This window comes from Sinohyriopsis cumingii, unplaced genomic scaffold (genome assembly GCF_028554795.1).
Source record: "Sinohyriopsis cumingii isolate HCF-2022 unplaced genomic scaffold, ASM2855479v2 utg002703l, whole genome shotgun sequence".
Classification (NCBI taxonomy): Eukaryota; Metazoa; Mollusca; class Bivalvia; order Unionida; family Unionidae; genus Sinohyriopsis; species Sinohyriopsis cumingii.
Window position 1 is genome coordinate 72,358 of NW_028316275.1, and position 15,635 is coordinate 87,992.

Below are 15,635 nucleotides of genomic sequence, written 5' to 3' on the forward strand. Positions count from 1 at the left end.
TGAAAAAACCCCACAATGACTGTGCCAAAAGTGTAATGGTTAGCATTTATGATTAACAATAATGATTTAAACCTTGAAGCTAACATTTTATTGAAGGAAACCAATCATATACTATTATAAAAAATGGTTTCTTTAAGTAAATGCTGTTTTCATAACTTCATGAGAAATTGCATCACCACAGCTACAGCCATGTGACTGAACTCACGTGGACTGGTATCAGGTGCCACAATGATAATCCCATGCTCAGCAGCTGCCTTCTGTGCTCCTGCCTTGGTGATAAAGTTCTGCTCTGTACATGTCAGACCTGAAAAATTACAAAAACCTTTAAAAAGAATGAACAATAAAAAGTGATGTCATGATGGAGAAAATAGAGCCATTTGGTCAAGGCTACTCTAGTTAAGCACAGATGGTACACAAGGAAGCCAGGTTTTAGAAAAATTATTGAATTAGTTCATGCAAAAATTATACAAAATTCAACAACTATTCTATAGGTGACTGCTCCACAATGAATGTTTCTTCCACATGTTTTACTGGTACAGCCTGCAGAAACAACATGCTTTAGTCTGATGTGTGTGTGCTTATGCATGTGTGCATGGATTTGTGTATGAATGTTTGTATGTAATGAATTAACAATATGTGACAGTTCATTTTAATTGTGCTGCATACCAACTGAAAATGTGAGGTTTTAGAATAAAAAATAATTATTTCAATATGTCACAGCATATACCAGAGGGAAGTACTTCAGTGAGAGGAAAACCATGAATACAAAAATTGGTGAAATTCTGTAACGAGATTTCCCAGTTTACAAGAAGTTTCAAATATCAAAAATAAAGACAAAAAAGACCAAAAAAGCTAGGAAAATAAATTAATCTTTTGTCACCCAAACAAATGAAAAATGATGCTGGACTACTCATCTACAAGTCAAGGTTACATAATGTTTAAAGGAAACACGCATGCTTTGCACATCTGTCATCACACACTTAAACTCCAGTTCTGACATTTGAAATCAAAGTAAGTTTAGGAATATGTTATAAGATACAAATTAATGATCCCCCAATGCAAAGGAATACCATATTTATGAATACCTTCAAAACTTGTCATTTTTCATTTATATCGGTCTATAATTGCCACATCTGTTAATTTTTAGTTTCATTTGACACAAGTCATTTAGAGCATATTTTGAAAAGAAAACTGTTATGTTAAAATAGAGCAAACAGTGATCAGCAATAAATGAGAGCTAATTCTTTTAGAATGCAGACACATAATGGGGGTCACAATTTTTTACATCATTAGTGAGTACAAGTTAGTGTTCATCTTCCACCAAATAGTAAATGTTGAGTGCACAGTGGGCATATTACGCTGAATATTAAGAATACCTAATTCAAGTTCTATCTCGGTTTCTGCCATTTATTTGCATACTATTATGCTAATCAGGAAGAGCAGCATGAAAAGTGGTTGGATTTTTGCAGTGATCTGATTCACCTAATCTTACATAAAGATCATTACAGATTGGCTCTACATATGTAATGGACCACCATTAAACATCCCCTTTGTACACACTGCATATTGTATAGAACTGTACCTGCTAATGATGCTAACATAGTGTTAGGTAACACAGCATACTGCCCCACAATGAGGTCAAAACCTGGAACATTTAGCAACAGAGTCCAGCAATCCACCATTAAATCATGCAGACATTAACTTACCACATTCTATGAGGTAAGTTTATTGTCTTACCTGACAGCCAATAGAGAACAGGAAGTTTCTTTCCCTCCTCAGCTTGGGGTGGAAGGTAGATCCCAAACTTCATGGTACATTTTGTCTCTTTACTGAAAAATGTCAAAACGAGAAAAAAGCAATTATGTAACATATTAAAGGCATCAGGCTACCCATTTGTATCTATTAATAACTAGAAATGTGTTAATGGAACACTGATGCCCCATCAAAGTGCCTGACATGACCTATCGCAAATGCTTAACCAAAGTGTAATGGGCAGACAGACAGACAGATGTACATGTACAGTAGGCCACCGACTATACGGAAAACCCTTATGCAGCAGGAAAGTGGCCTTATATGAGTGACCTTTCAAGAGAGGGATCACACAAATTCATATATTGCTTTGATATAAAGTCAAAAAGGTGTGGCTAATATTTAAATAGTCAATCACTTCGTTTAAAAATAACATGTTATGGAATATATGTTATAAAGCTTATATTAATGTGATTTAAAACAATTGTGATTAATCATCATCCATGGTGCAAAACCATTTAAAATCCTTGTCAATAAAATCAGGATACAAACATCTTACTGTATCATTCTGTCATAGTCAAGGCTATGATATCGTAACTATCCATCCACTCCATTTTCTGATCACTATCCGATGTACACTATGATGTTTATTTTAATATTTCTGACATCAAATTTCTCAGCAATGATCACAAGACTCTCCCTCTTTTCATTCTGAGTTGCTTTAACTTTTCCTTTTAAACTGAAATTGTCTGATGACATTTTGCACTTTTTGCAACAACTTTTTCCTTCACTGGCAATGATATAACTTTCAGACTAAATTATAGCTATTATGGCAAAACTCTTGACCGATAGGAATGTGTACTGTAAGATTATAGGCTTTTAGTGTGTCAAGTCAAAGATAAAAATGCAGCTCTCATATGTTGTTGTATTGACAAAATACAAACATTCATGTGTCTTGTTTCTTTATGGGTTTACTTTATGGGCAAGTAGTATGGAATGTGATACTTCATCAGATAGTGAGTAGCCAACACATGTGGATAAGTGTGGCTTCTTACCTATAGAAATTATCCAACACTCAGCAACATAATTATTATAGGTACCCAGAGGACAATTTAAAATAAATGCTAACATAATTTGTTTAGAATATTTTTGTTCTGTTGCCAGACTGAGCTTTCACATTGTGGCATTAATATCTGCTTGATCCAGGCTTGCTTGCGGGCAATGGATTTTCTATCTGAGTCTGGTGCCCTTTCATAAACATCTTGCAAGGAAAGAATCCATATGGCTAACATACCATTTTACTTTATGGCAACACAACCTGAGCTGAACAATACTGCCCTTCTCAGTTGTTACAGGGTTCCCGTAGACCTTATAAAAATAAATTCCACAACTTTTCCAGGGTCATTTCACAAAACTCATGGACCATAATAACTATGAAATGAAACCATTACTGATTGTAATTGTGTCCTGTTCAAAGTTTTTTGAAATCTCTGCTTCATGAAATTAGCAGTAAACCAATTTTAAAACTCCCCTGTCAAAAATTCCATCACTTTTCCAAAACTCTGCAAGATTTTGAGAAGTTCCATGAATTTTCAAGGCCCCTGATATTTATTTTTAAAATTCGAAAACTTTTCCAGGATTCCAGGACCTGCAGGAACCCTGTGCTAGCTTTTGTCACCTTGGCAATTACTGGTGATGTTGTGTTCTTATGGGTTTAATGCTATTTTTCAGCAAAGGAAAAACTACACATTGCAGCCACTATAACTGGTGGATGAAGAACCTGGGAAAACCCAAATAGAACCACCAACCCATGGGAAGCTAGTGGCATGCTTTCTCACCAAACCCACATGGGCCATGTCAGAGACCCAAAACCATGCAGACAGGTGAGATGGCAGTGTTCTATAAAGGCCGTGCTTTAGACCATTCAGCTATTCATGGCCCTGTTACTGGTAATAACAATAGCTTTAAGTGCCAAAAGGGATTACCTATTTCTTATCATTAAAGTCAGTTCCTTTATCTGCATTTTGGAAGATATGTCAATTTGTTGAATAAAGAAAATAACAATTATTCATGAGATTTAAATATGTGAACTCAATATGTGTCCCTTCATATATGGCAAATTTGAAATTTATGTTGGACATGTTTGAGGGGTGGACATTTTAGAGTGGTACTTATGAACACAAACTCTTTATGCCAAGTATTTCTGGCAATAAAAACAGATGGCTACTGGTCAGGAAGGCAGAGGAGGACAACTGTACGACTTTTTAAAAAATCATTTGTTCCTTGTAACACCAAAGATGATAATAGTAGTAGATGTGAACAGACAGAATTATCCTCAGTACATAAAATGTTGATTATTTTAATGATTGGGACAATTGCTGAATTACTTTGAAATCAGATGGAAAAAAGCTGTGATAGGGAAAAATGTTCCTAATTAGTAAAAAAGTTAGAAGGACAATAAAGTATCCGTAAAAGAAATTTGAATTTAATTAAAATTTAAACTACTTTAGCTATGAAACTGTTAAAAAAATATAGCACACTGTTGTACTTTGCGCCTCACCTTTCATGAGAATAGACCTTTTGGTACCCCCCAAACATCTTGTTGGTAGAGACCTGTGTTACTTCAGAGGATGCCATTTTAAGGTGTCAAACTGAAATAATAATAATTATAATAAATAATACAGAAGAGCATATAAAAAATAGAAAAGCTTACCTGTAAGCAAGTACGAAATACAGTAACAGTAACCATTTTAAAGAAGGCCAGAAAGTTGGGTTTATAAACAGAAAGAGGAAACCTAGAATGATTTGCGCATTCATCCATCATCATATTTATATTCTATCGTAAAAGATAGTTTATCTAATTTTTTCATCTGAAAAAAGTTTATAATGCTTCTGACAAATCTTGTCTTTCACTCCAAACCAGAAATTTTTAATTGTACAGCACTCACAAGCTGCACCCTTTTCCTATGACTGTGGTCTTCTTTTAAAAAAAAACACAACATTTTACTGGAAAGTACTGATTGAATATAAATGGAGATAATGTGTCATGATAACAAGCCTTCAAAAGTTGTATAGTGATAGTTCTAATTCAAGACCATAAACAATTCACCCAGGGGTCTGGCTAGGATTTTAAAACTAGGAGTCCAGAGGTCCTATTTTGGGAAAACTAGGAGTAAAATTAGAGTTCCAATAGCAAAAGTTGCAGTCCCCTCCCAGAATCATATTAACCATACCTTAAGTGGTTAAATTTCCAGGTGAGAAGATCCAGTGGTTGCAACTGAGTTTTTAATTTTCTAAATTCTTTACACCACTTACATACAGCTCTTGTTTGTCCATTAGAGTGAGACTGAATTATGTCAGGCTAAAGACTAAGCTAGACATTGCACACTTTCTTATGTCTGGCGACTGTTCAATGCTAACTATCATTTCTAGCAACTTTGGCAATTACTTATTTGGCTACACTTGGAAACAAACACAATAATGAAAGCTAAAGTTGTTCATTTGATGTACTCTTATAATTACCACATGTACATCACATGGTCTTTGTGCCTCTGAATTCAGTCATTGTAAATATCAGTACATTTTCCCAGCATTCAGCAGTGAGTCAAAGTCCTTGACCTTGCCACCCAGCTATTGCATCATGTTCTTCTGATGTACTCTTACAATGACAACATGTACATCTGGAGGTCTTTCAGTTACTAAATTCTCTCATTATAAATATCAGCACAGCTAAAATGATCAATTGATCAACATAATCTCCCACATTGCAAGTGGCTGAAGCAGGACATGCAAGCCTTTGAATATGCCATCCAGCTATTGTGTGCATATGGAGGACTCCTGTGCAAGTGATGCTCTGCATCAAACAACTTTTTGTCTAAATATGCATGATTAAGCATTTCCGAGACCTCTGACGCCTATCAAAGTTCCTATTTAATCAACCTTTCCATAATGTTAGCACATAAATCATTCATCATTACTCATTTCTGGGGAACTTTTTCTGTTCATAATAAGTATGTTATTTTTCAAGTTTCTCACCACTGTATAGTGCTATACAGTTTAGTTATATACTTTTTGCTTAACAATGAAGATGTTTTACTTGGCATTTATAATATTTATAATATTATTTATATTTGTGCACACAAAAATTCTGAATTGTCCAATATCACACCGAGTCAACTCCAAACTTCTTAACCTTTTTGAGCAGTGACACAGTTTGGGTTTGTGGTGTTAGCCTCAGCACCCATCAAATGTTAAAAAGCCACTTGATTAGGAAATTTCAGATTATTAAGGATAATCTCTGCATCCCACTCAAAATAGTATTGTGACCCAGTTTTGGGTTGTGATGCATGGGTTAAGAACCAATGTCATATACATACATACATACATACATACATATATATAAAACGACCTGACCTCGAAGAGGCAAATTCACATGCACTATACCTGAACATTCCCTGTGCTGTAAATGCTTCATCTTAATAACAAAAGTCAATATAGACAGTGAACCAATGTGGTTAAGGGCTCAAGGTTTATTGTGTCTTCTACAGCAGCACAGACACTTGATTGCTTGATTGGGGGGGGGGAGGTAAACTAATGTTATTTGATGAAGTTTACACACAAGTTTATCCCCCAATCAAGTGCTTGTGACAGCCAGCAGAAATTCAGCATTCATTACTTGATGAACCAAGGTAATTTTGTCACTTGATATGATTTTATTCCTAATGCTGTTCTTTTTTAACATTAAGCTCTCATCAGTCACCTGTGATACAAATTGGGGAAAGATCAACATGTAGCATTAAAGCGTCAAAACATGATTTTTCTATTTCTTGTATTCAGCTCCATGTAAAAAAAAACCGTTTGGTTTAGTTGCAAAAGCCGGTAGATTTTTTGTTTTATGTCTACCTCATGCACCCTCCCCCAACTGCCTCCACCCCCACCCAATTTTATCGCTAATGTATCCCTTCACTAACATTTCACCGTGAAAGAAAACAATCTCTAAAATACATAGGTTGTGAGAAAATTTTGATGCAGCAGTGCAAATGAAATGACACTAAAGATTTACACCAGTTCAATCTTGAAACACACACAGAATATGCTATGTCTGCCGGCAAATAAACTGTAACCGTAGCACGAAGCATTGATTCAGTACCTCACAAGAAGTAGTTGTAAATAAACTTTCATGCTTTGAAAAGTTTCTTGTAATTAACATATTAAAAATTAATCTCATGAATCAAATTTAAATTTGCGGATGTAAAAAGAAAATCTTGCTCAAATTGTCACCATTTCGAATAATTTTGTGATAAACATATGTTTACAGGGCGTAATAATATCCAAAATGTCTGCGCCCATCATGTTGTCGTCTGATGAAATTAGATCAACACTGTTATCTGGCGACATATCCTTATAGCTCAAACTAATTTACACACTCAGGAATGGGAACACATCTGGATAAAAACAAGAAATCCATGATACTGATATATCTACAATGTTGTAAGACATAAACGCTTACTTTAGCATAGTTAAGGACTATTGGTCATGTACAGGTGGGTGGGGGATGGTGCTCTACTGAAGAAATGGCTAAAAATTATGGTAATAGTGAAGTCCCATTTCTTTCGGTTAAGTGTTATGCACAGTTTAGCAGTGGGCGCTTGAAAGAATAACTTATAATAATTTTATACCTTTTCTGTCCACAGACGGTGTTTTAGTGGTGTACATCAATATTGAGTCTATCGTAGCAAAAATAAAACTTGGAGAAATTGAACATCAACTGCCTGCATATGCTACTTGCAAATAAAATTGATTCTAGTCGGTCCTGAACAACCTTGACAGTAGTTTCTAAAAATTATAAATATGAAATAATGAAATACAAAACAAATATCATAAACCTTTATTTATTTTTACAGACTTGGTGACAATTGCTACCATTCTTGGGGTTGGTATACTTGGTAAGTTAATCTAAATATTGCATTACATGACTTTAATTCATTATTATCACTTGCACCTTGCATGTTTATCTAAGTTTCAAACTATTTTCAAACAATCATCAGATAAAATAGCACTGAACTTATCAAATTCTAATAATTCAGATGATAATTTATTCATTATCATGTTTTAAGAAAAAAGACAACTTTGTTTATATAAATAAATGCTATTTATCTACAGTGCAACTTCTTTAATTCAAATCATGTTTATGAGGATTATTCAGTGTATCCCTTAGAGAGTCAAAAATCTCCTTGATGTCAAAACTTGGGGTCGGACTGAGTAAAAAAATGACTTTGATATCAAAACTGAAGGTCAGATTAAAAATGTGGGGGTCTCTGAACTGCAAATGAGGGTAATTGAACCAAATAAAGTCTATCCAGAATTTATGTTTTCTATAACTCAAACTTATCCATTGAACTCCCATTCTTTGGAACTTTTTTGATGTAAACAAAAGTACTAATCCATTTTTTTTCTTGTCACCAATGCCAGAACTCTTCTTTTCACCAAAGTTGGGACTCATTTCATCAGAAATGTTCATGCCACTACAGATAGAAAGCTTGATTATCTTCATTCTTCATGTCACATATGGAGTCAACACAAGCATGCTTGTGTGCAATGGTCTCATGCTTTAAGTCCCTCATACTGACTGATCAACTTGTATTTTCGACATGTGTGACCATTTGGCTATGTATGTCAATTTGTTGAGTGGAAATATGGGAACCACTCAATATGATTTGACCCCTAATCTGTGTGTCTTGAGAGCACACATTAAAGTCCCTCAGTATATTGTTTCCCCTCCATCCGTACTTAACACCTCTTTAATTCCATACCTGTAACCAATACAAATGCTGACAGCTGTTGTGTGATATGAATGATTGCATAGTATTTCATACTACACATAAGAGAGCAAATACTTGCATTTTCCCACGAAGAACAATGTAGAGAATATAAAACAGGGGTTTCAGGAACCCAAGCCTTTGGATCAAACAAATGTGAAATTTGCAAAGGTCATACCCTCCATAACATGCCACATTTTCTCCTGGGACCTATACCCATTGTGTAGTTTAGTCAGCTGTGGCCACTTTGTGGAATAGCTAAAGGCTAGATGTAAGTAAACAGACATGAAACCAGTGTGACTAATCAACATTTGGTCCATATAGCTTTAATTGTGAAAAGGACTGCCCCTCACAAGGCTACTCTGATATGACAACAAATAAACTGATGTTCTATTGAGTGTGCATGTAAGCTCCTGGCATTGTTCAAAAAGTAAACAATGCCTTTTTTGTTGTAGCCGTATTTATATTAAATTGGTCATGATGTGAATATAAATCAAAAAGGTAATCCAATCTTTCTCAGCATTTGATTTGGATAATATTGTCAAATCATTGATATTCCATAACAATATTAGTTGTAATTTAATTTTGTAAGATTTAGATTTTAGGGCATTATAGTATCAATTGACACTTTTTCAAAGATTGCACAAAGGTATGTCAATTCTTTAAAAAAAATTGGTAAAATCATTTTTTCATTTTTTGGGAAACAGGCATGTAATGAAAATGACATTAAGGCTAGCAGAAAGAAATATTATAGGCAGAAGTTCCATTTGACTTGTGATATTTGAGCATCATTATCTAAAATTTGTGTGAATTCATTTAGAAAACTGTTCATATTTGCAATCTCAAGATATTTAGGTATTGTACATGTACCAAGACCAATTCATATTTCTACATTGCCCATGTTACTGTATGTCCTCCCTTTATATAGGGCCTACTCTAATTCTTTTAACATTGTTTACTAATTTATATAATTATTTTGATTAATTTCTTAGAGTATATCCTGTTTGGCATATTTTTCATTTTACAGTTTCATTTAATGTTGTCAGTGGATGTCCATATATGTGGTACAGTGTAATGTCAGGTGTTTTCTTGGTCTTCAAACTAAATGCTGATGATTTATTGTTGTGGTTTATATTTTTCACTTAGTGTTGTTGGGGTAGAAATTATAAATGTATACATATAATGTTTTAACTTAACATTCTATTTACTTCTTAGTGTGATATTATAAATGGCTAAGACTTAAGTCGTGATATGCAGTAAAATAATGATTTATATACAGTTTTGTTTTCCTGTCTTTCCTTTAGAAATAGGCTGGGGACTCTTGAATTCCATGAATGAAGAGTCTAGGATTCCTCATCCTGAAATTCTGTTAAGAGCCCTGTTTAGTAATTTTGAGTAACATGATTATTGATTGGATTTAGTGAACATTTTAAAGTTAACATTTAGTAACAGAAACAAGTCAGGCAGATTTTACGTTTTTTTGTGCAATTATTGAAGATTTTCCAAAGTAAATTGAGGAGGGCCAACTTAGGGTTAATAGAGGATTATTAATTGGTAAAATTTTGTTTTATAATGGCAACATCATTATTTTAATGTTTTTAAATTTTAGGCTTTATGAACATTCATTATTATGTGATTTAGTGAATTCTCTGTTTGTCTGTTTTTATGCACTGTTAAGTAAGGGCATTTTGTAATCTAATGTTTTCCTCTAATTATCAGGTTTACCAGTGACCCTAACATACTCTGGCCTATACCCTTTCCTGGTGACCTTCCTGTGTGGAGCATTTATCCAAGTAAGACTTATTTGCTGATTCCTCCATTCACAAACGTTTAAAACTTTTCTAATTTTGTTTTCTGGTAGAAAAGCCAAGCAACCAGGTATTCAGTTATGATTAGCAGTTTAGTCAGAAAATTTTGTTTTTACACCTTTAGTTTTAATGTTTTCACATCGCAATCCAACATGTTTCTTAGACCAATGATAGTTCATGTTAGACACAAATTCTTTTTTGGTCATTGATAACCAGCATTGCCAGTTTGTGTAAGATAACCTGGTGACACGCAGAACATTTTTGGCATTTTCCATGAAAAATACAGAACATATCTCCAGCTGATTAAAATTTGATGTTTCATCAGTTCATTAGAATGACTATTCATTGATCTTTAAATTTCAGCTGATACCAAAATCTGATAATTTTCATATTGACAGTGAAAACGTTTAGAGATCTTGTACTCTTAGCAGGCCTAGAGTTGGTTGTGAGGTGGTCTTTTAAGGAGAGGAAGATGGCATACTGTGAGTAAATTTGTTAATAAACCACAAGCCTGACCACTTAACCCCTACTCCTACACTGTAATAGCTTAAGGTTAATACACTGGATGAATCCAAAAGCAGCATATTCTACCAGAGCAAGTTCCATGGCAAATTGCTTTTTATTATATATGTATCCCCTACCATCACACCCTTACCTTGACCCAGGGGTCCTAACCCAAAACCTGTTACATTATGATGTGACCAGCATGACTGCATGTTTATATCTTGGTCAGTATATATTAAAATGTGTTACTGTAACTGCATTTCTTGTATATTTTTCCTTTGACCACTTGCAGGAATCACATTAGAGGCTCAGAAACTACAACATTCTCACAGATAATAATTAGATGAGCAAACTGTGTTTACCAAGTTTGGTGAATTTCCAAACAGTGGTTGAAAGGACATGTGGCTGTGGACATATTATCACAATATCCTCTGCAATGAGCAATAAAGTAATTGAACTTTTGTCAGTTCATGATCATTATTGCTTTACATTATTTTATATGATTTAGAATGTGTAATGTTGATGAGAACACTGTTTTGATTCATCACATTGGAGAGTGGCAGTGAGGATAGGGATGGTGAGGTTGGGGTGTCACTGATTGAGAAAATGCTGTTTTTCCATTCAATTTGATACCTATGAAAATATCTTCATACTGAAACCTGTCCATAATGGACATTCAGGGACCACACACACTTTTGTTCGTATGAACAGGTGTTATTATTCACATGTTTTAATGGGAGATATTGTGACACACTCCAAATATACATCTGTCCATCTGTCTGTTATCAGATTTCTCCAGCAAATATATCATCTGGTCACATTACATTTAGGATAACTTTCTTTGATACCTCACAATCCAGTCCTCTCAAAAAGATGGGAAACATATTTGTCTATACTTTAGATGTACGAAGGGAGGCAACTAATACAGGCTAACTCCCCTTTCTGTCTACTAGGTGGCTACCCTTATACCCAGATGAATCCAGTTTTTACTTTTGCTGCTTTGTCTTAAGATGTCCTCTGGACAATCCAGCTAAGTTCTATAAATTTATTAGCTTAAATTTAATCATTTACTTTTCTTTTTCAGTGGTACAGAAAGTCAAAATGCAGTTTTATGAGGTGCATATATTTTGTAAAAGTCATTGAATTTGCTGATATTTTTGAAACTATTATACTGTTTGTTTTTGTTACATTTGACTTCAAATGACAAGTTACATTTTCACTGGTTGAATTTCCCAGGTGCTTTCTTTAGGCACATATATATATATGTTTATGTTTATTCTCTTTACATTACAGAGATGAAAACATGGTGCAGCAAATATGATGATTGAATTTACATTATTCTGTACTGTATTGATGCATAGTAATATTTGTGCATTACACGAGGGCATATTATTTTATTCATACAGACTCACAGTCGACTGAACAAGCCACAATTTTACATGTACATATAGCTGGCCATCAAGCTGTACTACCCAACCATCATAGTGTTTATCTTCTGCCTTATGCTGTTCTGGCTGTAGATCAACTGGTCCAGCCATATGATTGTGCAATATACAACTGCAGTGGTCATAAGTAACTTTTCTTGGACAGAAGAGCTGGCTTTCTGTCTACATATTGGTATCTTATGACAAGCATACTGCACAGCGAAACTGACCCACCAGACTAAACATTGCTATGCCACTTCACATTGAGCTGGCTTGATTCATAGATATGTCTGGCACGAGCCAGACCGGCCTTACAGTATACCACCACATTTAATGGCATATAGAAATTATGCATGCCAACGATGTGGCATCATCAGTGCCATCATTATGCATGCCAACAATATGGCATCATCATTGCCATATACAATGCTGTACTCTAAGCAGGTGTACAACTAAAGTCTCAAGTGCCAAACTAACATTAGGAGAATTAGAACCATAAGTACAGCAATCCTTCTCCTCCTGGGTGACACAGGTAGAGAGGTCGGATGCTCAGCATTTCCTTCTGTTATCTATTCATCCAATGTGATGTGATAGGTAATGTATATACTGAAGAAAGAAAATTGTTCAGTAAATGAAGCTTCTCCTATAATACTTATCTGATGACAGTACAAATAATCCCTCCCACCATTCCCTGCAATGTGAGCATCGTTTTAGGTGTCACCAGTGCATCCCCTAGGGGAGCAAGACTGAGAGTAAAAAATCTCATTCAGGGATGGTCCTGGTTTTTTTAAAATTTGTCACCCAAAATATCGTTAACCACAATATTTTGTCGCCAATTTTCAAAAAATGTCGCCAGAACAAGTAATGAATATTTTTCCATGTCTGTTAACGTAATAGCATTGAAAATTGAAAAATATGGGATAGTTATTACTTAATTGACAGCAAGCAATACGGCCATAATATTACAGAATAAATCATTACATGACTGTTTTGCACTCCTTCCATGGTCTTTGCATCCAGCATCACCATTAGTGCATAGGTATGACTGTTGTCACCTGAAATAAATGCATTATCAAATGTAAAATATCTACTTTCCTGACATCTGCAGTCTCTCTCACTTTTTAATAGAAACATCTGGTATTAAGCAAATCTATATCATATGCATTATTTTCCAAATAATAGTTTTGTAAGGAACTTTAGTTAATGACATTTAATATTAAAACCCTATGATCGTACTTTGTCATGTAAGATAAGTGACATATAAAGTGACCGTCGATTTCCTGCATTCAGGAATTAAATGCCCCACTCCCTTTTATGGCTAGGTTCACAAAGTATGTCTCCATCAACCAGGAGTTCAGAAATATATTTTTGCTGCGCTTTACATGCTTTGCTTGTAGTGAATTGCTTCCTAAATCCCAAGAATGATCACTGAATGCTGTTGATTTTTTTTTCTCAACAAGCAGACTAGGATCTCCATTCCCACCAATGAAACTTACACAAGTCAACACCTGGCATTAATGTACTGTATATATAATCATTAATTACCATCATTAAACTAAAAGAAGGAAAGAAGAAACATATAACAGAGCATATGTGCCCCCCCCCAAAAAAACTAATTCAGAATAAATATGTTACTTAGTATGCAGTGTTATATGCATATATGAGTTAACAATAAGGAAATAAGGTGGGATATAAAATGTGGTAAATAGTTATCACATGTATGGTAGCTTGAGACCACATTTGAACTATTAACATAAATTCACACCCATTTTAGGCGTTGTTAGTTATAACAAAAAAGGGCATTGTTTATTTGTCAATCAATTGCTAGTGCTTTCACTCACTGTAGAACAGGCGGTTTCTTAGAAGTATGTCGAAGAGAGGCTTGAGTCTAACCTTGAGCTATTGTGCAGTTTTGGCACATTGGGGGGAGGAATGACTCACTCCACAGGGAGAAGTGACGTGTTCTTTGAGAATTTCACATGTATTGGACCCAAAAAATCGGTGAATATTTAGTGAAAACAATGCTTAAATATGCAGCAAAAACTTCCCTATGGTAGGTCTCAATCTGCATGTTTTCGGATTCATTCTTCCAACCTGGTTTTTGAAAAGATTTATTTTTTGCATGACATGCTAGAATAACGGGGCCCTGAGTGGCCGAGTGGTCTAAAGCGCTCTCCGTTACGGATCACTGCCATCTCACCTCTGCCTGCGTTCGAGTCTTGGATTTGGCCAATGTGGGTATGTGAGAAAGCTTGCCAGTAGCTTCTCGAGGGTTGGTGGTTCTTTCCATGGTTTTCCCGGGTTCTTCCTCCACCATTAATACTGGCCGCCATGTATAGCCTATCGTGTGCTGAAGAATGGCGTTAAACCCTACAACAACAACAAAAGCTAGAATAACTGTATGTTATTAACTAAATTTATTCAATGACTATTTGAATTCTTTGGAAATCTTTCTGTACATTTAAAACTTCAACACAGAAGGGGCATTTTTTTGTTGGAACGTATTCGGATTTCTTGGAACTATTGGAATTGAAAGGACTTTTAGGAAATAGGAATTCATTCACAAGCTGTAAGTTAATTTAGTTCTTTCACTCCTGTAGTTTGAGAAATATATTATTTTCAATTATGCAAAACATGTTTATTTTGCTACTTCTTGTTGCGTAGTTTAAGTCCCTGGAGTCATAACACGGAATTTATGGCAAAAGTAAAAGATCAGTAGCAAAATTAACATATATTACTTACACCACCATGATTCATGTTTGGTGACACACTCCTTCTTCAAAAAATCACAACCAGTTGTAAATGAATTGACGACTTGCGGCATGATATATATATATATCACAGAACATCTGCTATAACTTTGTATCAAATCTAGGCCACGGATGCCCAACTTTCCAGCTGTCAAGAAATTGTCTGGAACTTTTGACCTGTTCATCATGATACAGTGTTGCACTTGAAGCATTACCACCATCACTACATGTGGATGATGTTGGACTGTCAGGTATAACATCAGGTTCAGTGACTGTGCTGAATTTGCACTAAATCCAAATACTGGTAATTTTGTTAGGATAAGATGATGAACACGCAACGTCTAACTTACGTTTACCCATGATAAACTTGCACTGTTGACAGTATAATTCTCATTTAAGATTTTTTTCCATTTGCTTTGTATTTATACACAGCAGTCGGTACTTCAAAGGTAATCAGTTTTCTCAGCAGTTTCAGCAAAACTATTTTATTGGTACATTTAAAAAAAATGCAGAAGGATTAGCCATCGTTCGGTTAATTGTAGCTGTTTCTGTTCGCGTCTTCAGAGGTCGGTTGATTGTAGG

General features: G+C 34.9%; 2 protein-coding genes across 5 annotated transcripts in view; one reads left to right on the forward strand and one right to left on the reverse strand.

Annotated features, from left to right (window-relative positions):
* LOC149770104 (S-formylglutathione hydrolase-like) overlaps positions 1–6,915 on the reverse strand; it is a 30,237-nt gene extending 23,322 nt beyond the window's left edge. Inside the window, exons 1-4 of one of the 2 annotated variants that reach the window (XM_089949391.1) lie at positions 6,812–6,915; positions 4,310–4,400; positions 1,738–1,829; positions 206–304 (exon numbers count right to left, since the gene is read on the reverse strand). In XM_089949391.1, coding sequence (XP_089805517.1) covers positions 206–304; positions 1,738–1,829; positions 4,310–4,386 — 268 coding nt within the window. In that variant the 5' untranslated portion in view covers positions 4,387–4,400; positions 6,812–6,915. The remainder of the gene's footprint in view (positions 1–205; positions 305–1,737; positions 1,830–4,309; positions 4,401–6,811) is intronic. The other variant, XM_089949392.1, reaches the window with a different exon arrangement.
* Positions 6,916–7,059: 144 nt separating this feature from the next.
* LOC149770105 (uncharacterized) overlaps positions 7,060–15,635 on the forward strand; it is a 46,820-nt gene continuing 38,244 nt past the window's right edge. Inside the window, exons 1-4 of one of the 3 annotated variants that reach the window (XM_089949384.1) lie at positions 7,061–7,239; positions 7,653–7,694; positions 10,287–10,360; positions 11,964–11,995. In XM_089949384.1, the coding sequence (XP_089805510.1) occupies positions 7,235–7,239; positions 7,653–7,694; positions 10,287–10,360; positions 11,964–11,995 (153 nt within the window). In that variant the 5' untranslated portion in view covers positions 7,061–7,234. Of the gene's footprint in view, positions 7,240–7,652; positions 7,695–10,286; positions 10,361–11,963; positions 11,996–12,043; positions 15,305–15,635 lie in introns of those variants that run through there. The other 2 variants (XM_089949383.1, XM_089949385.1) reach the window with 2 other exon arrangements.